Here is a 24,357-nt window from a genome sequence, read left to right as displayed (position 1 = left end):
GGTCGTTTTGACAGTTGGGGTTTTTCCATAATTATTGTATGGTTTTGCCTTACAATATGAAGCGCCTTGGGGCAGCTGTTTGTTGTGATTTGGTGCTATATAAATGAAATTGATTTGATTTGATTTAAAGGATCTTACCGCGTGGGCTCAGGAACACTTCAGAAAACCACTGTCAGTTAACACAGTTCGTCGCTACATCTACAATTGCAAGTTAAAACTCTACCATGCAAAGCGAAAGCAACCAACAATTAGTGTCCTCAGTTCCCAAACGCTTATTGAGTGTTGTTAGAAGGAAAGGTGATGTAACACATCGGTAAACATACTACTGTCCCAGCTTTTTTGAAACGTGTTGCAGGCATCCATTTCAAAATGAGCAAATATTTGCACAAAAACAATAAAGTTTATCAGTTTGAACATTAAATATCTTGTCTTTGTGGTGTATTCACTTGAATATAGGTTGAAGAGGATTTGCAAATCGTATTCTGTTTTTATTTACATTTTACACAATGTCCCAACTTCACTGGAAGTGGAGTTGTAGTGTTGTATAGTACTGTCAGCAATGCTACCAATACATGCTTCTGTTGTGTGTACTGGTAATAAATGTACTGTAGTGTCAGTACTGCATGCACTGTAGTACTACAACTAACATGTTGTTACACTGTTACAAATATGTACTGTGTGTACAGTAGTACTAATAGAGTACTGGTCCTGGTGGTACTGGTGCTAATGTCTGGATACCAACGTGTCATAGTACAACGCCAAACCACAGGAGGCGCGATGGTTGCTGTAGAACCGGTTCTCCAGGTCGATCCGTGTTTCCCCAATGACATCATCTGACCCCACCAGATCATGGTCCATAACTGTGACCACCAGCTCCGTCTCCAACGGGAAGGACACCGTGAACTCAAACACCCTGCCAGAGAGACACAGACAGACAGTAAGTCAAACTTTAGTAGTCTTCCAAAGTAAAAAAAAAAAAAATAATAATAAATAAATTATACAAAAACCCAAATCAACGTTCAGTCTGAGTCCTTTAGTCTGCAGGAGTAATGGTAGACAATTTTTCAGATTCCAACTTATTGACATACCATGTCTGATGTGGAACTGCGCTAGAAAACTCCATATGTGGTAAATGCGACCAAGTTGATGCTACACTTTCATTAATTCAGATGGTCATGTGTTCATACATTCACACAGTAAATAACTTTCACCTTCATTGAGGGGACAGGACACTCAGTCAGGGTCTAGGTCTCAGTCCTAATGTCCTCCTGCAAATAAATCAGGACTTCCAGGTGTTCTCGTACCAGATAAGATCTGAAACACCTCAAAGTACAAGGCTGCTCCAGATCAGCTTCGGTTAGTATCTCATTAGGCTGCGACTGTTGGAGGCACAAACTCGCAACAAAACAGGCAACTTAGCGACACATTTTCAGTTGGAATCTCACTGATTTGGTACTCTGTCACGTTTGCGCATGTCGTCTGAACGTGGGCTGAATGTTCTACAGCGAAATAGGGCCAAAGTCAGAAGTAGTCCACATGCATAGTTCTCGAATGCAGCACGGCACTCTCACGGCTGAAATGATGACACGTTTGCACCACACAGTGCTCAGAATATCTGTGGACTATAATATAACCATTATGTGACAAGACTGACAAACCTCCGCAACTGCAAGAACGGAAGAAAAAGCAATCAGAGATTTTTGACATTCGCCAATCAGGACGTGGATCACCTCCAAAATTTAATGGAGTCTAACATAGCCCAATATCTATCTGTGGTGAAAATTTGGTGAGAATCCATGAAGTAGTTTTGATGTAATCCCGCTGACAGACAGACAAATAAATAAATAAATGTCGATGAGTTTATTACGTCCTTGGTGGATGTAATGAAATAAATAACAACAACAACAACAAAAAAAGGTGTGGCCAGCACACTCACCGACCTGCAGAAATGATTTCCAGGAGTGGTGCCTTGTCAGTAGTATTGTCCCTGGTGGATCTAGTGTCTTCTAATCCTGGGAATGACCAGTATACAATCCTCCGTTGGCCAGGCTCCAGGATCCGCTCCAAGTGGTCCTCGAGTCACACACGGGCTTTGGGATCCTCTGGGAGCGCTCCTTGACCCGGAACAGACACCTCTCCATGAATCGCCAAAGGTAACACGATTAACCATTAAACTTACTTCCTTTGGAAAAAAGAAAAGAATGAAGCCAGACCACTGGTGTAGCGACACCCTGTGACTCACACGAGGAAAACCCTCGCTCAAATCAGGTGACATCTCACAAAATCCCTCACAAAATGCCAGTCACAAGCTGTCTCAGCCCAGTGAGACAGCCTCAGGCTGCCTTCAACAGCACAGGCCACCGTGCTTTTGATTCCTGGTCCACGGACATTACAATCACAGCTTTGGACCATGGATCATATGGGACCCACTGTAGGCTGTGCTGACTGGATTTGAGGATGGATGGTGCAGGGTTTAAGGTAGTAGTCTTGATCTTTGTTGACCCATTTGGTCAGTTGGGGGAGCCACAGCATGGTTACATGTTCCTGTGGTGACTTAAAGCATCGTGAAGATGCCAGCTTTCATTTAAGCTGGAATCAGAGTAATGATGATGTTATGTTGCAGAATGGTCCAGCATTAAGTATGCAAGTTTTGTGCTCTGACGGATGTCCATGACACATTGGCACACAGAAACCTGGTATGAAACTTGGAGTCCAAGTGGGACAACCACTAGACAGTACAACAGGAAGCACCAGGACCCAAAGACTTGGACCTGCCTTGTCCTGCAAAGATATCAGCATCACCAAACACCTCGGACATTTGATGTCATGACTCCATAAGATCATCCCAGGCCTCTCTGGATCGCAAAGGTAGAGGACTCAGACACATGAAGGTCACTGCCGAGATCAGGGAATGTCTCTATAAGTTCATCTCTGGGAGCTAAAGTCCCATCTGAAGAACAATCAACTGATTCCATCTGCTCAAAGTGATATTAATCAGTGAAATCACCTGGTGGAGTAAGTGGCTGCAAAGAAAACCTGCACCCTCTTGGCCCTTTCTGAAACAAGTTGCCCACCCCTGCTCTACAGGGAGGGTAACATTAGGACTTTACAGCAGGCCACAGAGTAGGTGATCAGAGGACCTGCAGGGCTTGCGACCAATGTGGATGTGGCCTGTTTCCACAGATGTGTCCATAAGGAGCACAGAGGGATATGCTTTGCAAACCTAATACCCATAACTACATTGGATGACAATAAAATAAATGATAAAGGATAATTATGAATTACCACTTAAATATAATTGGTTTATGTGAAACCTGGCTTAAACCTATTGCTGTCCTCCCTTTAAATGAGGCCTGCCTACCAGCATACTCATTTAGCCATGTCCCTCCTGATATGAAGCAAAGCAGGGGTGTTGCTCTAATTTATAAATCCAAGTTTAATGTACTAGCTGTTGGGGATCTAAAATATAATTCATTTGAACATCTGATTTTCCGCTCTGCTCATGATACTACGTATAGCCAAGGTCAGAAGAATAAAAATCAACCATGCTATGTTGTGACTGTATATAGGCACCAGGCCTAAATTCTGAATTCTTAGATGAATTTGATGAGTTTATCTCTAACTTGGCAACCCATGCAGATTAGGCTGTTGGATGTAATGTTCCACGAGGCCTGTCCTCAGACCACTTATTGTTCCAGACTGGATTTGACATGACTACTTTTGCGTGTGGGTCTGACACATGCTCAAAAATGTCATCATTTGCATACAATCTAAACTGATAAAAACAAAGTCTTCCTATCTCTGTCTGGGACGGTGTCATGTGTCAGGATTTGGGTTTTTGCCAGCTTTTATTTCTTGGCTTTGTGTTTTTCACTTACATTTTGTTTATTCTCTTGCTGGGGTTTTTCTGTTTGGGTCTGTCTGTCCTGTTCTTTCCTGTCTGTCTCTGCTGGCTCTTGGTGGTGGGTGTTTCCCTCTGTCTGGCCACGCCCTCCTTCTGGTGTGTTCCACGCACACCTGTTCTCTATCTGCACCTCATCACCTGGGTGTATTTAAGCTCCCCATTGTGCCATACTCCCTCGCCAAATTGTAGTGCCTTGTGCCTCTTTAAAGCTCTGTTTCTTGTATTTCCTTGCCTTGCTTTGTTTGCCTCATCGTGATTTTTGAATACCTGCCTGTGTACCTCGACCACGCCTAAGCCTGATGTTGTTGTTACTGTTGCTCTTTTTGGACTGCCTTTCTGTGTACTGACTCCAGCCTGTTTACCAAGTAAATGCCTTAACTCCACTGAGCTGTGTACCTGCATCCTGCATTTGTGTCCAGCCCGTCTTGCCTGTCAAACCTGATAGTACAATCTGGCCAACAATGGACACAGCAGATGCAGACACCTTCCAGCTGGCGGTACGCCATCACAATTGGCAGCACACTCAGCAAGAGGACCAGCTAGCCTCTCTGAACTCAGGGATTAGTGAGTTAGCCAAGCGGCAGCTTCTTTCATGGCCTCAGTGAGCTCTCAGATGGAGCAACTACTCACTACCATTAAGCATCAGGCTACGACCAGTACGGCTCTTGCCGATGCACCACTTCCGGGACCATCGTTAGCCCCGCCGGCTTCTGTACCCGAGGTCTGTAATCAACTCTCCCAGCCTGAGCGTTTTCCGGAGAGTCCGGGGATGTCAAGTGTTTTATTACACAATGTGAACTTCACTTTGAATTAATGGCGTCAATGTTTCTGTCCGAAAGGGCGAAGATAGCATTCGTCATTACTCACCTGACCAGCCGGGCTGCAGCGTGGGCCACGACTGAGTGGAGCCACGGTTCGCCATCTTGCTTCTCCCTGGCAGCCTTCACTCATGCTCTAGAGCAGGCCTTCCAGCACACCTCACCAGGGCGCGAGGTGGCGCGTTATTTGATGAAGTTAAAGCAAGGCAGCCGCCGGGTGGCAGATTACGCCATTGATTTTCGCATCCTCGCCTCGAAGAGAGAGAGAGTGGAACCAGGTGGCTCTCCAAGATGTCTTCTTCCGGGGATTGAGTGACATCATCATTAACACCCAAATTGGGCACTATGAGTACCTGGTGATGCCTTTTGGGCTCACAAATGCCCCAGTCGTCTTCCATCCATCCATCCATCCATCCGTTTTCTTCCGCTTTATCCGGAGTCGGGTCGCGGGGGCAGCAGCTCAAGCAAAGCCGCCCAGACCTCCCAATCCACACACACCTCCCCCAGCTCCTCCGGGGGAACCCCAAGGCGTTCCCAAGCCAGCCGAGAGATGTAGTCCCTCCAGCGTGTCCTGGGTCTTCCCCGGGGCCTCCTCCCAATGGGACGTGCCTGGAACACCTCTCCAGCGAGGCATCCAGGGGGCATCCGGAAAAGATGCCCGAGCCACCTCAACTGACTCCTTTCAATGTGGAGGAGCAGCGGCTCGACTCCAAGCTCCTCACCCTATCTCTAAGGGAGCGCCCAGCCACCCTGCGGAGGAAACTCATCTCGGCCGCTTGTACTCCCCCTCTAGCTGCCCTCCCCCTCTAGCTGTCACCTTAACGTGGTGGGGGAGTTTGCGTACCCGGATGATCCTAGGAGCTATGTTGTTGGGGGCTTTGTGCCCCCTGTAGGGTCTCCCAAGGCAAACAGGTCCTAGGTGACGGGTCAGACTAAGGGCACTTCAGAAACTCCATGACCAGTAAAAAATCAAGGACCGAGACGGCGCCCGGTATGGCGGAGCCGGGGCCCCACCCTGGAGCCAGGCCTGGGGTTGGGGCTTGCGTGCGAGCGCCTGGTGGTCGGGCCTATGGGGCCAGCCGGGCTCAGCCTGAAAGAGCGACGTGGGCCCGCCCTCCTGTGGGTTCACCACCTGCAGATGGGGCCATGGGGGTCGGGTGCAGAGAGGATTGGGTGGCGGTCAAGGGCGGGTGGCCCGGCGGCCCGGTCCATGCTTACAGCCCCAGGCTGTTGGGACGTGGAATGTCAGTAGTCTTCTAGAATTTGGTAAATGACGTGTTATGAGAATACTTAAATAAATTTGTTTTTGTATATCTGGATGACATCCTGATCTTCTCTCCCAATCTCCACCCTCATACTCAACATGTCCGTTCTGTCCTGCAGTCCTTATTACAGAACGACCTCTTCATCAAGGCAGAAAAATGCGAATTCCATAGGTCCACAGTATCATTTCTGGGATTCGTCATCTCAGAGGGAGAGATTCAAATGGACCCAAACAAAGTAGCGGCAGTGCATGAGTGGGCAGTTCCAAGCAATCGGAAGGATGTACAAAGATTCTTGGGATTTGCTAACTTTTATCGGAAATTTATTAGGAACTTCAGTACCATCGCTGCACCTTTCCATAACGCAACCTCGTCCCTTCAGGCATTCAAGTGGACGCCTGAATGTGACGAGGCATTCTGGGTCCTAAAGCAACGCTTTACTGCTGCCCCCGTGCTACACCTTCCTGACCCAGCACGACAGTTCGTGGTCGAGGTCGATGCTTCCGATATCAGTGTGGGAGCGATTCTGTCGCAAATGAGTTCCAAAGATAAGAAATTGCATCCATGCGCCTATCTGTCCCGTACGTTGACTGCGGCAGAACAAAATTACTCCATCGGCGACCGCGAACTGCTGGCGGTAAAAGTGGCCTTGGAGGAGTGGCGTCACTGGCTTGAGGGGACACAATTGCCATTTTTAATGTACACAGATCATAAAAACCTCGCTTATCTTTGCACTGCGAAGCGCTTAAATGCTCCTCAGCCCCGTTGGGCGATCTTTTTCAGCCGATTCAACTTTGTTATCTCGTATCGACCCGGTTTGAAAAATGGGAAGCCCGACGCCTTGTCCAGGCAATACGATAAAGCTGGTACACCTTCTGACCCCGGCAATATCCTCCCAGCGTCATGTTTTATCTCGGCCATTATCTCGGCCGTGGGAGGTAGAATCACGGGTATAGGAAGCCCTCCGCAACGTTTGCGTGCCTTCTGATTGTCCACCGGGGACGTTATTTGTACCTGACGCCCTCGGGGGGTAATTAAGTGGGCCCACAATAGCCGGTTTTTGTGTCAACCTGGAATCAAAAAGACAGTTCATATAGTGCAACAACGTTTTTGGTGGCCACATATGGTTGCGGATGTTACTGAATATGTTAATGCCTGTCATAGTTGTGCGATACATAAGTCCTTGTCACGCTCGCCTGCGGGCTTGTTACTACCTCTGCCCATTCCCAAACAGCCTTGGACACACATTACGATGGACTTTGTAACTGGTCTTCTCCCCTCACGCGGCAACACTGTGGCCTCTACTGGTGGTTGGCTCTTACTGCGGTATTGTATCACTTCCTGTTCCGGAGCACAGCTGTGTTTTGCTGTATCTGTTAGCTGTTTAATCTGCTCAGTTAGATTGATCTAGTTACCTAGATAACGATTTGTTTCACAGTGTAATCTTCATGTGCCTTAACTAAAGCACTCCCTCTGCTGAATCACCTCTAAATTATTTACACATTATTCACTTTGTGTGTTTGTAGGAATCCGCTAGCTTAGCGCAGCTACTAGCTCTTAGCCGGTTTAGCATGGCGGCTTCTCCTGTCTCTCCCGCACTTTTCTGCTCTGGGTGTGAAATATTTAGTTATTCCTCGGCCTCCTTTAGCAGTAATGGTACTTGTAATAAGTGTAGCTTATTCGTAGCTTTGGAGGCCAGGCTGGGCGAATTGGAGACTCGGCTCCGCACCGTGGAAAATTCTACAGCTAGCCAGGCCCCTGTAGTCGGTGCGGACCAAGGTAGCTTAGCCGCCATTAGTTTCCCTCTGGCAGATCCCGAGCAGCTGGGAAAGCAGGCCGACTGGGTGACTGTGAGGAGGAAGCGTAGCCCTAAACAGAAGCCCCGTGTACACCGCCAACCCGTTCACATTTCTAACCGTTTTTCCCCACTCGCCGACACACCCGCCGAGGATCAAACTGGTTATTGGCGACTCTGTTTTGAGAAATGTGAAGTTAGCGACACCAGCAACCATAGTCAATTGTCTTCCGGGGGCCAGAGCAGGCGACATTGAAGGAAATTTGAAACTGCTGGCTAAGGCTAAGCGTAAATTTGGTAAGATTGTAATTCACGTCGGCAGTAATGACACCCGGTTACGCCAATCGGAGGTCACTAAAATTAATACTGAATCGGTGTGTAACTTTGCAAAAACAATGTCGGACTCTGTAGTTTTCACTGGGCCCCTCCCCAATCGGACCGGGAGTGACATGTTTAGCCGCATGTTCTCCTTGAATTGCTGGCTGTCTGAGTGGTGTCCAAAAAATGAGGTGGGCTTCATAGATAATTGGCAAAGCTTCTGGGGAAAACCTGGTCTTGTTAGGAGAGACGGCATCCATCCCACTTTGGATGGAGCAGCTCTCATTTCTAGAAATCTGGCCAATTTTCTTAAATCCTCCAAACCGTGACTATCCAGGGTTGGGACCAGGAAGCAGAGTTGTAGTCTTACACACCTCTCTGCAGCTTCTCTCCCCCTGCCATCCCCTCATTACCCCATCCCCGTAGAGACGGTGCCTGCTCCCAGACCACCAATAACCAGCAAAAATCTATTTAAGCATAAAAATTCAAAAAGAATAAATAATATAGCACCTTCAACTGCACCACAGACTAAAACAGTTAAATGTGGTCTATTAAACATTAGGTCTCTCTCTTCTAAGTCCCTGTTAGTAAATGATATAATAATTGATCAACATATTGATTTATTCTGACTTACAGAAACCTGGTTACAGCAGGATGAATATGTTAGTTTAAATGAGTCAACACCCCCGAGTCACACTAACTGTCAATGCTCGTAGCACGGGCCGAGGGGGAGGATTAGCAGCAATCTTCCATTCCAGCTTATTAATTAATCAAAAACCCAGACAGAGCTTTAATTCATTTGAAAGCTTGTCTCTTAGTCTTGTCCATCCAAATTGGAAGTCCCAAAAACCAGTTTTATTTGTTATTATCTATCGTCCACCTGGTCGTTACTGTGAGTTTCTCTGTGAATTTTCAGACCTTTTGTCTGACTTAGTGCTTAGCTCAGATAAGATAATTATAGTGGGCGATTTTAACATCCACACAGATGCTGAGAATGACAGCCTCAACACTGCATTTAATCTATTATTAGACTCTATTGGCTTTGGTCAAAAAGTAAATGAGTCCACCCACCACTTTAATCATATCTTAGATCTTGTTCTGACTTATGGTATGGAAATAGAAGACTTAACAGTATTCTCTGAAAACTCCCTTCTGTCTGATCATTTCTTAATAACATTTACATTTACTCTGATGGACTACCCAGCAGTGGGGAATAAGTTTCATTACACTAGAAGTCTTCCAGAAAGCGCTGTAACTAGGTTTAAGGATATGATTCCTTCTTTATGTTCTCTAATGCCATATACCAACCAAGGGCGTAGGTTTAGTCTCAGCTTTGGTAGGGACAATACCACCCCCCCCGCCCCCCTGCCCACCACCACCCCCTAACCCACTCATACCATTAGACGCACAAGTACAGCATAATACATAACATATGACGACATAATGCTGAATAATTTAACACTTTATTTACAATATTAAGTGTGTAGGCAAACAAACAAATAGCTTAAATAACAAAATTGCACCCAAAATCACGAATCTATTCTATAGGCCTACACCTGAGAGAACAAGACAACAACAAAAAATATACTTGTGGAGCTAAAAAAAAAAAAAAAAAAAAAAAGTTTTTGCAACCAAGATGTATAATCTATTCTCTTCATCAATAATGCAGTTGTAGGTATCTGGCAACCTAATTTGCCAAAAAAAAAAAAAAAAAAAAAGGGATTTCCAATAACATATATGGTGTATTACGGTAAACGTAAGTCTGTGATGTCATAACGCAGAGGAAAAACACGGAAGTTTCACACTAGTGCGCCGCTGATTCTCATTACCGTAAGTTCTCATGTAAGCCCTCACTCTGAAAAATTTCAACACTGACAGCAAGCCAAAAACCCGTGTTTTCCAACAGTATGCTATATGTTGCATATATTATGGTAAAGTGCGTTCGGTGACTTTTGAAACAAGGGAAAAGTATGAAAAAGAGCGCAAAACTGACAGAAAAGTACAGAGACAGACAGCAAACATAAATGTAGTAATTTTTGAGGAAAAGGCAGAGTGTTAGTGTCATTTGTGAAGATGTGTTTGTGTGGGTGTGCAGTTTATTTAAGTGTGGCGCACAGCATTGTTCGCAAGCCCCGCCCTTCTTGTTTTTCTGCACCGGAGCAGTGTTGCCAGATATGAAATATGAAACTATCGTACCAAAACCTCAAAATTATCGTATTTTGGGAGAAATTATCGTACACAAACAAAACGCATACAACGTAGCTATTTTTGCGTTTTGTTTTTTTTTAAATTTACAAAGAATTTTGTCACATTTTTAAACAGTAATTATAGTAATGGGGGAAACTATGGCACAGAAAGAACACAAATGCACTACCAGACTAGAAAGATTTTTTTTCTTCTGTGAAGGGACACAAACGTGTTAATTACCAGACTAGAAAGATTTTTTTTCTTCTGTGAAGGGACACAAACGTGTTAATTACCAGACTAGAAAGATTTTTTTTCTTCTGTGAAGGGACACAAACGTGTTAATTACCAGACTAGAAAGATTTTTTTTCTGTGAAGGGACACAAATGTGTTAATTACCAGACTAGAAAGATTTTTTTTTCTGTGAAGGGACACAAACGTGTTAATTACCAGACTAGAAAGATTTTTTTTCTTCTGTGAAGGGACACAAACGTGTTAATTACCAGACTAGAAAGATTTTTTTTCTTCTGTGAAGGGACACAAACGTGTTAATTACCAGACTAGAAAGATTTTTTTTTCTGTGAAGGGACACAAATGTGTTAATTACCAGACTAGAAAGATTTTTTTTTCTGTGAAGGGACACAAACGTGTTAATTACCAGACTAGAAAGATTTTTTTTCTGTGAAGGGACACAAACGTGTTAATTACCAGACTAGAAAGATTTTTTTTCTTCTGTGAAGGGACACAAACGTGTTAATTACCAGACTAGAAAGATTTTTTTTTCTGTGAAGGGACACAAATGTGTTAATTACCAGACTAGAAAGATTTTTTTTCTGTGAAGGGACACAAACGTGTTAATTACCAGACTAGAAAGATTTTTTTTCTGTGAAGGGACACAAATGTGTTAATTACCAGACTAGAAAGATTTTTTTTTCTGTGAAGGGACACAAATGTGTTAATTACCAGACTAGAAAGATTTTTTTTTCTGTGAAGGGACACAAACGTGTTAATTACCAGACTAGAAAGATTTTTTCTTCTGTGAAGGGACACAAACGTGTTAATTACCAGACTAGAAAGATTTTTTTCTTCTGTGAAGGGACACAAACGTGTTAATTACCAGACTAGAAAGATTTTTTTTCTTCTGTGAAGGGACACAAACGTGTTAATTACCAGACTAGAAAGATTTTTTTCTTCTGTGAAGGGACACAAATGTGTTAATTACCAGACTAGAAAGATTTTTTTTTCTGTGAAGGGACACAAATGTGTTAATTACCAGACTAGAAAGATTTTTTTTTCTGTGAAGGGACACAAACGTGTTAATTACCAGACTAGAAAGATTTTTTTTTCTGTGAAGGGACACAAACGTGTTAATTACCAGACTAGAAAGATTTTTTTTTCTGTGAAGGGACACAAACGTGTTAATTACCAGACTAGAAAGATTTTTTTTCTTCTGTGAAGGGACACAAACGTGTTAATTACCAGACTAGAAAGATTTTTTTTTTCTGTGAAGGGACACAAACGTGTTAATTACCAGACTAGAAAGATTTTTTTTCTTCTGTGAAGGGACACAAACGTGTTAATTACCAGACTAGAAAGATTTTTTTTTCTGTGAAGGGACACAAATGTGTTAATTACCAGACTAGAAAGATTTTTTTTTCTGTGAAGGGACACAAATGTGTTAATTACCAGACTAGAAAGATTTTTTTTTTTCTGTGAAGGGACACAAATGTGTTAATTACCAGACTAGAAAGATTTTTTTTTCTGTGAAGGGACACAAACGTGTTAATTACCAGACTAGAAAGATTTTTTTTCTTCTGTGAAGGGACACAAACGTGTTAATTACCAGACTAGAAAGATTTTTTTTCTTCTGTGAAGGGACACAAACGTGTTAATTACCAGACTAGAAAGATTTTTTTTCTTCTGTGAAGGGACACAAACGTGTTAATTACCAGACTAGAAAGATTTTTTTTTTTCTGTGAAGGGACACAAAGTGTTAATTACCAGACTAGAAAGATTTTTTTTTTCTGTGAAGGGACACAAACGTGTTAATTACCAGACTAGAAAGATTTTTTTTTTCTGTGAAGGGACACAAACGTGTTAATTACCAGACTAGAAAGATTTTTTTTTTCTGTGAAGGGACACAAACTGTGTTAATTACCAGACTAGAAAGATTTTTTTTTTCTGTGAAGGGACACAAACGTGTTAATTACCAGACTAGAAAGATTTTTTTCTTCTGTGAAGGGACACAAAGTGTTAATTACCAGACTAGAAAGATTTTTTTTTCTTCTGTGAAGGGACACAAACGTGTTAATACCAGACTAGAAAGATTTTTTTTTTCTGTGAAGGGACACAAAGTGTTAATTACCAGACTAGAAGATTTTTTTTTTCTGTGAAGGGACACAAATGTGTTAATTACCAGACTAGAAAGATTTTTTTTTCTGTGAAGGGACACAAACGTGTTAATTACCAGACTAGAAAGATTTTTTTTCTGTGAGGGACACAAACGTGTTAATTACCAGACTAGAAAGATTTTTTTTTCTGTGAAGGGACACAAACGTGTTAATTACCAGACTAGAAAGATTTTTTCTTCTGTGAAGGGACACAAACGTGTTAATTACCAGACTAGAAAGATTTTTTTTTCTGTGAAGGGACACAAATGTGTTAATTACCAGACTAGAAAGATTTTTTTTCTGTGAAGGGACACAAACGTGTTAATTACCAGACTAGAAAGATTTTTTCTTCTGTGAAGGGACACAAACGTGTTAATTACCAGACTAGAAGATTTTTTTTCTTCTGTGAAGGGACACAAACGTGTAATTACCAGACTAGAAAGATTTTTTTTTCTGTGAAGGGACACAAACGTGTTAATTACCAGACTAGAAAGATTTTTTTCTTCTGTGAAGGGACACAAACGTGTTAATTACCAGACTAGAAAGATTTTTTTCTTCTGTGAAGGGACACAAACGTGTTAATTACCAGACTAGAAAGATTTTTTTCTTCTGTGAAGGGACACAAAGTAATCTAGATAACTAGATCAATCTAACTGCGCAGATTAAACAGCTAACAGATACAGAAAAACACCGCTGTGCTCCGGAACAGGAAGTGATACAATACCGCAGTACATATATATATACATATATACATATATAATATATATGTATGTATGTATGTATGTATTATTATATATATATATTATATAATATATATATATTATATATATAATATATAATATATAAAACCATATACATGTACATACAGAATTTCTGTATCAGACTTACAGAGTGGTTAATTAGGACTGGCCCCCTCTGTCCCTCCAGTGTGTGTGTGTGTGTGTGTGTGTGTTTATCTGTTACCTGTGGCAGTCCCGGTCTGTCTGGGTTCAGCAGGACCGGACCTCCACGTGTTCTGGGACAGTGGCAGAGCTTTGGGGAGGAACTCCTTCATCTCCTCCCAGTGCTGTAGCACGCTCAGAGCCACGTGCTCCTCAAGCTCCGCCTCCTGTGGGGAGCGTTGGTTCTTCTTCAGCAGAGCTGTAAGACCAAAGACGGAGTTACATCTGCAGCTTAACCACATCATTTGTACACCAAAGTCGTATCCTTCTGGTCTTGTGTGGAGTCAGACCAGCAGAGACAGTAATTAGCAGTATTACCTAACGTGTATCTAATCTTAGTACCACTACCTTCAGGTACTGCATCTGCTGGGATTTTGTAGATCTTGTTGAGGACTTTAACTTCAGATCCTCGGTACTCTGGAGACATGATGCCATTTTCTTGCATAGCTCAGCTAATATGGTTGACGGCTTCTTTGCATCACGCCATTTATTGTAGCCATCGCTATAGAGACGAGAGAAAATGGGCCAATAGGTCAAAGACCAGAAGCAAGCAACAGAAGTACTCAAGAGTACCACAGTGTACAGTATCATGTACAACCCCAATTCCAATGAAGTTGGGACATTGTGTAAAATGTAAATAAAAACAGAATACAATGATTTTCACATCCTCTTCAACCTATAATCAATTGAATACACCACAAAGACAAGATATTTAATGTTAAATAATTAAAATATATAAAGATGTTTAATGTAATGTTTGTGAACAACTGCATGAAAAAATAGTCCAACAGTTTAAGAACAATGTTTCTCAACATTCAATTGCAAGGAATTTAGGGATTCCATCATCTACAGTTCATAATATAATCAGAAGATTCAGAGAATCTGGAGAACTTTCTACACGTAAGCGGCAAGGCTGAAAACCAACACTGAATGCCTGTGACCTTCGATCCCTTAGGCGGCACTGTATTAAATACCAGCATCATTGTATAAAGCCCCAACCAGTCCCAGCAGAAGACTGCCCCTCCCTGAGCCTGGTTCTGCTGGAGGTTTTTTCCTGTTAAAAGGGAGTTTTTCCTTCCCACTGTCACCAAGTGCTTGCTCACAGGGGGTCGTTTTGACAGTTGGGGTTTTTCCATATTATTGTATGGTTTTGCCTTACAATATGAAGCGCCTTGGGGCAGCTGTTTGTTGTGATTTGGTGCTATATAATGAAATTGATTTGATTTGATTTAAAGGATCTTACCGCGTGGGCTCAGGAACACTTCAGAAAACCCACTGTCAGTTAACACAGTTCGTCGCTACATCTACATTGCAAGTTAAAACTCTACCATGCAAAGCGGAAAGCAAACCAACAATTAGTGTCCTCAGTTCCCAAACGCTTATTGAGTGTTGTTAGAAGGAAAGGTGATGTAACCATCGGTAAACATACTACTGTCCCAGCTTTTTTGAAACGTGTTGCAGGCATCCATTTCAAAATGAGCAATATTTGCACAAAAAACAATAAAGTTTATCAGTGTGAACATTAAATATCTTGTCTTTGTGGTGTATTCACTTGAATATAGGTTGAAGAGGATTTGCAAATCGTATTCTGTTTTTATTTACATTTTACACAATGTCCCAACTTCACTGGAAGTGGAGTTGTAGTGTTGTATAGTACTGTCAGCAATGCTACCAATACATGCTTCTGTTGTGTGTACTGGTAATAAATGTACTGTAGTGTCAGTACTGCATGCAACTGTAGTACTACAACTAACATGTGTTACACTGTTACAAATATGTACTGTGTGTACAGTAGTACTAATAGAGTACTGGTCCTGGTGGTACTGGTGCTAATGTCTGGATACCAACGTGTCATAGTACAACGCCAAACCACAGGAGGCGCGATGGTTGCTGTAGAACCGGTTCTCCAGGTCGATCCGTGTTTCCCCAATGACATCATCTGACCCCACCAGATCATGGTCCATAACTGTGACCACCAGCTCCGTCTCCAACGGGAAGGACACCGTGAACTCAAACACCCTGCCAGAGAGACACAGACAGACAGTAAGTCAAACTTTAGTAGTCTTCCAAAGTAAAAAAAAAAAAAAATAATAATAAATAAATTATACAAAAACCCAAAACAACGTTCAGTCTGAGTCCTTTAGTCTGCAGGAGTAATGGTAGACAATTTTTCAGATTCCAACTTATTGACATACCATGTCTGATGTGGAACTGCGCTAGAAAACTCCATATGTGGTAAATGCGACCAAGTTGATGCTACACTTTCATTAATTCAGATGGTCATGTGTTCATACATCACACAGTAAATAACTTTCACCTTCATTGAGGGGACAGGACACTCAGTCAGGGTCTAGGTCTCAGTCCTAATGTCCTCCTGCAAATAAATCAGGACTTCCAGGTGTTCTCGTACCAGATAAGATCTGAAACACCTCAAAGTACAAGGCTGCTCCAGATCAGCTTCGGTTAGTATCTCATTAGGCTGCGACTGTTGTAGGCACAAACTCGCAAACAAAACAGGCAACTTAGCGACACATTTTCAGTTGGAATCTCACTGATTTGGTACTCTGTCACGTTTGCGCATGTCGTCTGAACGTGGGCTGAATGTTCTACAGCGAAATAGGGCCAAAGTCAGAAGTAGTCCACATGCATAGTTCTCGAATGCAGCACGGCACTCTCACGGCTGAAATGATGACACGTTTGCACCACACAGTGCTCAGAATATCTGTGGACTATAATATACCATTATGTGACAAGACTGACAAACCTCCGCAACTGCAAGAACGGAAGAAAAAGCAATCAGAGATTTTTGACATTCGCCAATCAGGACGTGGATCACCTCCAAAATTTAATGGAGTCTAACATAGCCCAATATCTATCTGTGGTGAAAATTTGGTGAGAATCCATGAAGTAGTTTTGATGTAATCCCGCTGACAGACAGACAAATAAATAAATAAATGTCGATGAGTTTATTACGTCCTTGGTGGATGTAATGAAATAAATAACAACAACAACAACAAAAAAGGTGTGGCCAGCACACTCACCGACTGCAGAAATGATTTCCAGGAGTGGTGCCTTGTCAGTAGTATGTCCCTGGGGATCTAGTGTCTTCTAATCCTGGGAATGACCAGTATACAATCCTCGTTGGCCAGGCTCCAGGATCCGCTCCAAGTGGTCCCGAGTCACACACGGGCTTTGGGATCCTCTGGGAGCGCTCCTTGACCCGGAACAGACACCTCTCCATGAATCGCCAAAGGTAACACGATTAACCATTAAACTTACTTCCTTTGGAAAAAGAAAAGAATGAAGCCAGACCACTGGTGTAGCGACACCCTGTGACTCACACGAGGAAAACCCTCGCTCAAATCAGGTGACATCCACAAAATCCTCACAAAATGCCAGTCACAAGCTGTCTCAGCCCAGTGAGACAGCCTCAGGCTGCCTTCAACAGCACAGGCCACCGTGCTTTTGATTCCTGGTCCACGGACATTACAATCACAGCTTTGGACCATGGATCATATGGGACCCACTGTAGGCTGTGCTGACTGGATTTGAGGATGGATGGTGCAGGGTTTAAGGTAGTAGTCTTGATCTTTGTTGACCCATTTGGTCAGTTGGGGAGCCACAGCATGGTTACATGTTCCTGTGGTGACTTAAAGCATCGTGAAGATGCCAGCTTTCATTTAAGCTGGAATCAGAGTAATGATGATGTTATGTTGCAGAATGGTCCAGCATTAAGTATGCAAGTTTTGTGCTCTGACGGATGTCCATGACACATTGGCACACAGAAACCTGGTATGAAACTTGGAGTCCAAGTGGGACAACCACTAGACAGTACAACAGGAAGCACCAGGACCCAAAGACTTGGACCTGCCTTGTCCTGCAAAGATATCAGCATCACCAAACACCTCGGACATTTGATGTCATGACTCCATAAGATCATCCCAGGCCTATCTGGATCGCAAAGGTAGAGGACTCAGACACATGAAGGTCACTGCCGAGATCAGGGAATGTCTCTATAAGTTCATCTCTGGGAGCTAAAGTCCCATCTGAAGAACAATCAACTGATTCCATCTGCTCAAAGTGATATTAATCAGTGAAATCACCTGGTGGAGTAAGTGGCTGCAAAGAAAACCTGCACCCTCTTGGCCCTTTCTGAAACAAGTTGCCCACCCCTGCTCTACAGGGAGGGTAACATTAGGACTTTACAGCAGGCCACAGAGTAGGTGATCAGAGGACCTGCAGGGCTTTGCGACAATTGTGGATGTGGCCTGTTTCCACAGATGTGTCCATAAGGAGCACAGAGGGATAGCTTTGCAAACCTAATACCCATAACTACATTGGATGACAATAAAATAAATGATAAAGGATAATTATGAATTACCACTTAAATATAATTGGTTTATGTGAAACCTGGCTTAAACCTATTGCTGTCCTCCCTTTAAATGAGGGCCTGCCTACCAGCATACTCATTTAGCCATGTCCCTCCTGATATGAAGCAAAGCAGGGGTGTTGCTCTAATTATAAATCCAAGGTTTAATGTACTAGCTGTTGGGGGATCTAAAATATAATTCATTTGAACATCTGATTTTCCGCTCTGCTCATGATACTACGTATAGCCAAGGTCAGAAGAATAAAAATCAACCATGCTATGTTGTGACTGTATATAGGCACCAGGCCTAAATTCTGAATTCTTAGATGAATTTGATGAGTTTATCTCTAACTTGGCAACCCATGCAGATTAGGCTGTTGGATGTAATGTTCCACGAGGCCTGTCCTCAGACCACTTATTGTTCCAGACTGGATTTGACATGACTACTTTTGCGTGTGGGTCTGACACATGCTCAAAAATGTCATCATTTGCATACAATCTAAACTGATAAAAACAAAGTCTTCCTATCTCTGTCTGGGACGGTGTCATGTGTCAGGATTTGGGTTTTTGCCAGCTTTTATTTCTTGGCTTTGTGTTTTTCACTTACATTTTGTTTATTCTCTTGCTGGGGTTTTTCTGTTTGGGTCTGTCTGTCCTGTTCTTTCCTGTCTGTCTCTGCTGGCTCTTGGTGGTGGGTGTTTCCCTCTGTCTGGCCACGCCCTCCTTCTGGTGTGTTCCACGCACACCTGTTCTCTATCTGCACCTCATCACCTGGGTGTATTTAAGCTCCCCATTGTGCCATACTCCCTCGCCAAATTGTAGTGCCTTGTGCCTCTTTAAAGCTCTGTTTCTTGTATTTCCTTGCCTTGCTTTGTTTGCCTCATCGTGATTTTTGAATACCTGCCTGTGTACCTCGACCACGGCCTAAGCCTGATGTTGTTGTTACTGTTGCTCTTTTTGGACTGCCTTTCTGTGTACTGACTCCAGCCTGTTTACCAAGTAAATGCCTTAACTCCACTGAGCTGTGTACCTGCATCCTGCATTTGTGTCCAGCCCGTCTTGCCTGTCAAACCTGATAGTACAATCTGGCCAACAATGGACACAGCAGATGCAGACACCTTCCAGCTGGCGGTACGCCATCACAATTGGCAGCACACTCAGCAAGAGGACCAGCTAGCCTCTCTGAACTCAGGGATTAGTGAGTTAGCCAAGCGGCAGCTTCTTTCATGGCCTCAGTGAGCTCTCAGATGGAGCAACTACTCACTACCATTAAGCATCAGGCTACGACCAGTACGGCTCTTGCCGATGCACCACTTCCGGGACCATCGTTAGCCCCGCCGGCTTCTGTACCCGAGGTCTGTAATCAACTCTCCCAGCCTGAGCGTTTTCCGGAGAGTCCGGGGATGTCAAGTGTTTTATTACACAATGTGAACTTCACTTTGAATTAATGGCGTCAATGTTTCTGTCCGAAAGGGCGAAGATAGCATTCGTCATTACTCACCTGACCAGCCGGGCTGCAGCGTGGGCCACGACTGAGTGGAGCCACGGTTCGCCATCTTGCTTCTCCCTGGCAGCCTTCACTCATGCTCTAGAGCAGGCCTTCCAGCACACCCTCACCAGGGCGCGAGGTGGCGCGTTATTTGATGAAGTTAAAGCAAGGCAGCCGCCGGGTGGCAGATTACGCCATTGATTTTCGCATCCTCGCCTCGAAGAGAGAGAGAGAGTGGAACCAGGTGGCTCTCCAAGATGTCTTCTTCCGGGGATTGAGTGACATCATCATTAACACCCAAATTGGGCACTATGAGTACCTGGTGATGCCTTTTGGGCTCACAAATGCCCCAGTCGTCTTCCATCCATCCATCCATCCATCCGTTTTCTTCCGCTTTATCCGGAGTCGGGTCGCGGGGGCAGCAGCTCAAGCAAAGCCGCCCAGACCTCCCAATCCACACACACCTCCCCCAGCTCCTCCGGGGGAACCCCAAGGCGTTCCCAAGCCAGCCGAGAGATGTAGTCCCTCCAGCGTGTCCTGGGTCTTCCCCGGGGCCTCCTCCCAATGGGACGTGCCTGGAACACCTCTCCAGCGAGGCATCCAGGGGGCATCCGGAAAAGATGCCCGAGCCACCTCAACTGACTCCTTTCAATGTGGAGGAGCAGCGGCTCGACTCCAAGCTCCTCACCCTATCTCTAAGGGAGCGCCCAGCCACCCTGCGGAGGAAACTCATCTCGCCGCTTGTACTCCCCCTCTAGCTGCCCTCCCCCTCTAGCTGTCACCTTAACGTGGTGGGGGAGTTTGCGTACCCGGATGATCCTAGGAGCTATGTTGTTGGGGGCTTTGTGCCCCCTGTAGGGTCTCCCAAGGCAAACAGGTCCTAGGTGACGGGTCAGACTAAGGGCACTTCAGAAACTCCATGACCAGTAAAAAATCAAGGACCGAGACGGCGCCCGGTATGGCGGAGCCGGGGCCCCACCCTGGAGCCAGGCCTGGGGTTGGGGCTTGCGTGCGAGCGCCTGGTGGTCGGGCCTATGGGGCCAGCCGGGCTCAGCCTGAAAGAGCGACGTGGGCCCGCCCTCCTGTGGGTTCACCACCTGCAGATGGGGCCATGGGGGTCGGGTGCAGAGAGGATTGGGTGGCGGTCAAGGGCGGGTGGCCCGGTGGCCCGGTCCATGCTTACAGCCCCAGGCTGTTGGGACGTGGAATGTCAGTAGTCTTCTAGAATTTGGTAAATGACGTGTTATGAGAATACTTAAATAAATTTGTTTTGTATATCTGGATGACATCCTGATCTTCTCTCCCAATCTCCACCCTCATACTCAACATGTCCGTTCTGTCCTGCAGTCCTTATTACAGAACGACCTCTTCATCAAGGCAGAAAAATGCGAATTCCATAGGTCCACAGTATCATTTCTGGGATTCGTCATCTCAGAGGGAGAGATTCAAATGGACCCAAACAAAGTAGCGGCAGTGCATGAGTGGGCAGTTCCAAGCAATCGGAAGGATGTACAAAGATTCTTGGGATTTGCTAACTTTTATCGGAAATTTATTAGGAACTTCAGTACCATCGCTGCACCTTTCCATAACGCAACCTCGTCCCTTCAGGCATTCAAGTGGACGCCTGAATGTGACGAGGCATTCTGGGTCCTAAAGCAACGCTTTACTGCTGCCCCCGTGCTACACCTTCCTGACCCAGCACGACAGTTCGTGGTCGAGGTCGATGCTTCCGATATCAGTGTGGGAGCGATTCTGTCGCAAATGAGTTCCAAAGATAAGAAATTGCATCCATGCGCCTATCTGTCCCGTACGTTGACTGCGGCAGAACAAAATTACTCCATCGGCGACCGCGAACTGCTGGCGGTAAAAGTGGCCTTGGAGGAGTGGCGTCACTGGCTTGAGGGGACACAATTGCCATTTTTAATGTACACAGATCATAAAAACCTCGCTTATCTTTGCACTGCGAAGCGCTTAAATGCTCCTCAGCCCCGTTGGGCGATCTTTTTCAGCCGATTCAACTTTGTTATCCTCGTATCGACCCGGTTTGAAAATGGGAAGCCCGACGCCTTGTCCAGGCAATACGATAAAGCTGGTACACCTTCTGACCCCGGCAATATCCTCCCAGCGTCATGTTTTATCTCGGCCATTATCTCGGCCGTGGGAGGTAGAATCACGGGTATAGGAAGCCCTCCGCAACGTTTGCGTGCCTTCTGATTGTCCACCGGGGACGTTATTTGTACCTGACGCCCTCGGGGGGTAATTAAGTGGGCCCACAATAGCCGGTTTTTGTGTCAACCTGGAATCAAAAAGACAGTTCATATAGTGCAACAACGTTTTTGGTGGCCACATATGGTTGCGGATGTTACTGAATATGTTAATGCCTGTCATAGTTGTGCGATACATAAGTCCTTGTCACGCTCGCCTGCGGGCTTGTTACTACCTCTGCCCATTCCCAAACAGCCTTGGACACACATTACGATGGACTTTGTAACTGGTCTTCTCCCCTCACGCGGCAACACTGTGGCCTCTACTGGTGGTTGGCTCTTACTGCGGTATTGTATCACTTCCTGTTCCGGAGCACAGCTGTGTTTTGCTGTATCTGTTAGCTGTTTAATCTGCTCAGTTAGATTGATCTAGTTACCTAGATAACGATTTGTTTCACAGTGTAATCTTCATGTGCCTTAACTAAAGCACTCCCTCTGCTGAATCACCTCTAAATTATTTACACATTATTCACTTTGTGTGTTTGTAGGAATCCGCTAGCTTAGCGCAGCTACTAGCTCTTAGCCGGTTTAGCATGGCGGCTTCTCCTGTCTCTCCCGCACTTTTCTGCTCTGGGTGTGAAATATTTAGTTATTCCTCGGCCTCCTTTAGCAGTAATGGTACTTGTAATAAGTGTAGCTTATTCGTAGCTTTGGAGGCCAGGCTGGGCGAATTGGAGACTCGGCTCCGCACCGTGGAAAATTCTACAGCTAGCCAGGCCCCTGTAGTCGGTGCGGACCAAGGTAGCTTAGCCGCCATTAGTTTCCCTCTGGCAGATCCCGAGCAGCTGGGAAAGCAGGCCGACTGGGTGACTGTGAGGAGGAAGCGTAGCCCTAAACAGAAGCCCCGTGTACACCGCCAACCCGTTCACATTTCTAACCGTTTTTCCCCACTCGCCGACACACCCGCCGAGGATCAAACTGGTTATTGGCGACTCTGTTTTGAGAATGTGAAGTTAGCGACACCAGCAACCATAGTCAATTGTCTTCCGGGGGCCAGAGCAGGCGACATTGAAGGAAATTTGAAACTGCTGGCTAAGGCTAAGCGTAAATTTGGTAAGATTGTAATTCACGTCGGCAGTAATGACACCCGGTTACGCCAATCGGAGGTCACTAAAATTAATACTGAATCAGGTGTGTAACTTTGCAAAAACAATGTCGGACTCTGTAGTTTTCACTGGGCCCCTCCCCAATCGGACCGGGAGTGACATGTTTAGCCGCATGTTCTCCTTGAATTGCTGGCTGTCTGAGTGGTGTCCAAAAAATGAGGTGGGCTTCATAGATAATTGGCAAAGCTTCTGGGGAAAACCTGGTCTTGTTAGGAGAGACGGCATCCATCCCACTTTGGATGGAGCAGCTCTCATTTCTAGAAATCTGGCCAATTTTCTTAAATCCTCCAAACCGTGACTATCCAGGGTTGGGACCAGGAAGCAGAGTTGTAGTCTTACACACCTCTCTGCAGCTTCTCTCCCCCTGCCATCCCCTCATTACCCCATCCCCGTAGAGACGGTGCCTGCTCCCAGACCACCAATAACCAGCAAAAATCTATTTAAGCATAAAAATTCAAAAAGAATAAATAATATAGCACCTTCAACTGCACCACAGACTAAAACAGTTAAATGTGGTCTATTAAACATTAGGTCTCTCTCTTCTAAGTCCCTGTTAGTAAATGATATAATAATTGATCAACATATTGATTTATTCTGACTTACAGAAACCTGGTTACAGCAGGATGAATATGTTAGTTTAAATGAGTCAACACCCCCGAGTCACACTAACTGTCAATGCTCGTAGCACGGGCCGAGGGGGAGGATTAGCAGCAATCTTCCATTCCAGCTTATTAATTAATCAAAAACCCAGACAGAGCTTTAATTCATTTGAAAGCTTGTCTCTTAGTCTTGTCCATCCAAATTGGAAGTCCCAAAAACCAGTTTTATTTGTTATTATCTATCGTCCACCTGGTCGTTACTGTGAGTTTCTCTGTGAATTTTCAGACCTTTTGTCTGACTTAGTGCTTAGCTCAGATAAGATAATTATAGTGGGCGATTTTAACATCCACACAGATGCTGAGAATGACAGCCTCAACACTGCATTTAATCTATTATTAGACTCTATTGGCTTTGGTCAAAAAGTAAATGAGTCCACCCACCACTTTAATCATATCTTAGATCTTGTTCTGACTTATGGTATGGAAATAGAAGACTTAACAGTATTCTCTGAAAACTCCCTTCTGTCTGATCATTTCTTAATAACATTTACATTTACTCTGATGGACTACCCAGCAGTGGGGAATAAGTTTCATTACACTAGAAGTCTTCCAGAAAGCGCTGTAACTAGGTTTAAGGATATGATTCCTTCTTTATGTTCTCTAATGCCATATACCAACCAAGGGCGTAGGTTTAGTCTCAGCTTTGGTAGGGACAATACCACCCCCCCGGCCCCCCTGCCCACCACCACCCCCTAACCCACTCATACCATTAGACGCACAAGTACAGCATAATACATAACATATGACGACATAATGCTGAATAATTTAACACTTTATTTACAATATTAAGTGTGTAGGCAAACAAACAAATAGCTTAAATAACAAAATTGCACCCAAAATCACGAATCTATTCTATAG

General features: G+C 44.4%; 1 protein-coding gene across 1 annotated transcript in view; it reads right to left on the bottom strand.

Annotated features, from left to right (window-relative positions):
* Window positions 1-24,357, bottom strand: part of fer1l4 (fer-1 like family member 4) — a 293,664-nt gene that overhangs the window by 20,970 nt on the left and 248,337 nt on the right. Inside the window, 1 exon segment of the mRNA XM_034164544.1 lies at window positions 15,461-15,631. Coding sequence (XP_034020435.1) covers window positions 15,461-15,631 — 171 coding nt within the window.

This window comes from Thalassophryne amazonica, chromosome 3 (assembly GCF_902500255.1).
Source record: "Thalassophryne amazonica chromosome 3, fThaAma1.1, whole genome shotgun sequence".
NCBI lineage: Eukaryota > Metazoa > Chordata > Actinopteri > Batrachoidiformes > Batrachoididae > Thalassophryne > Thalassophryne amazonica.
The sequence above is the reverse complement of the archived record's forward strand: the minus strand, read 5'-3'. Positions and strand labels throughout refer to the sequence as shown.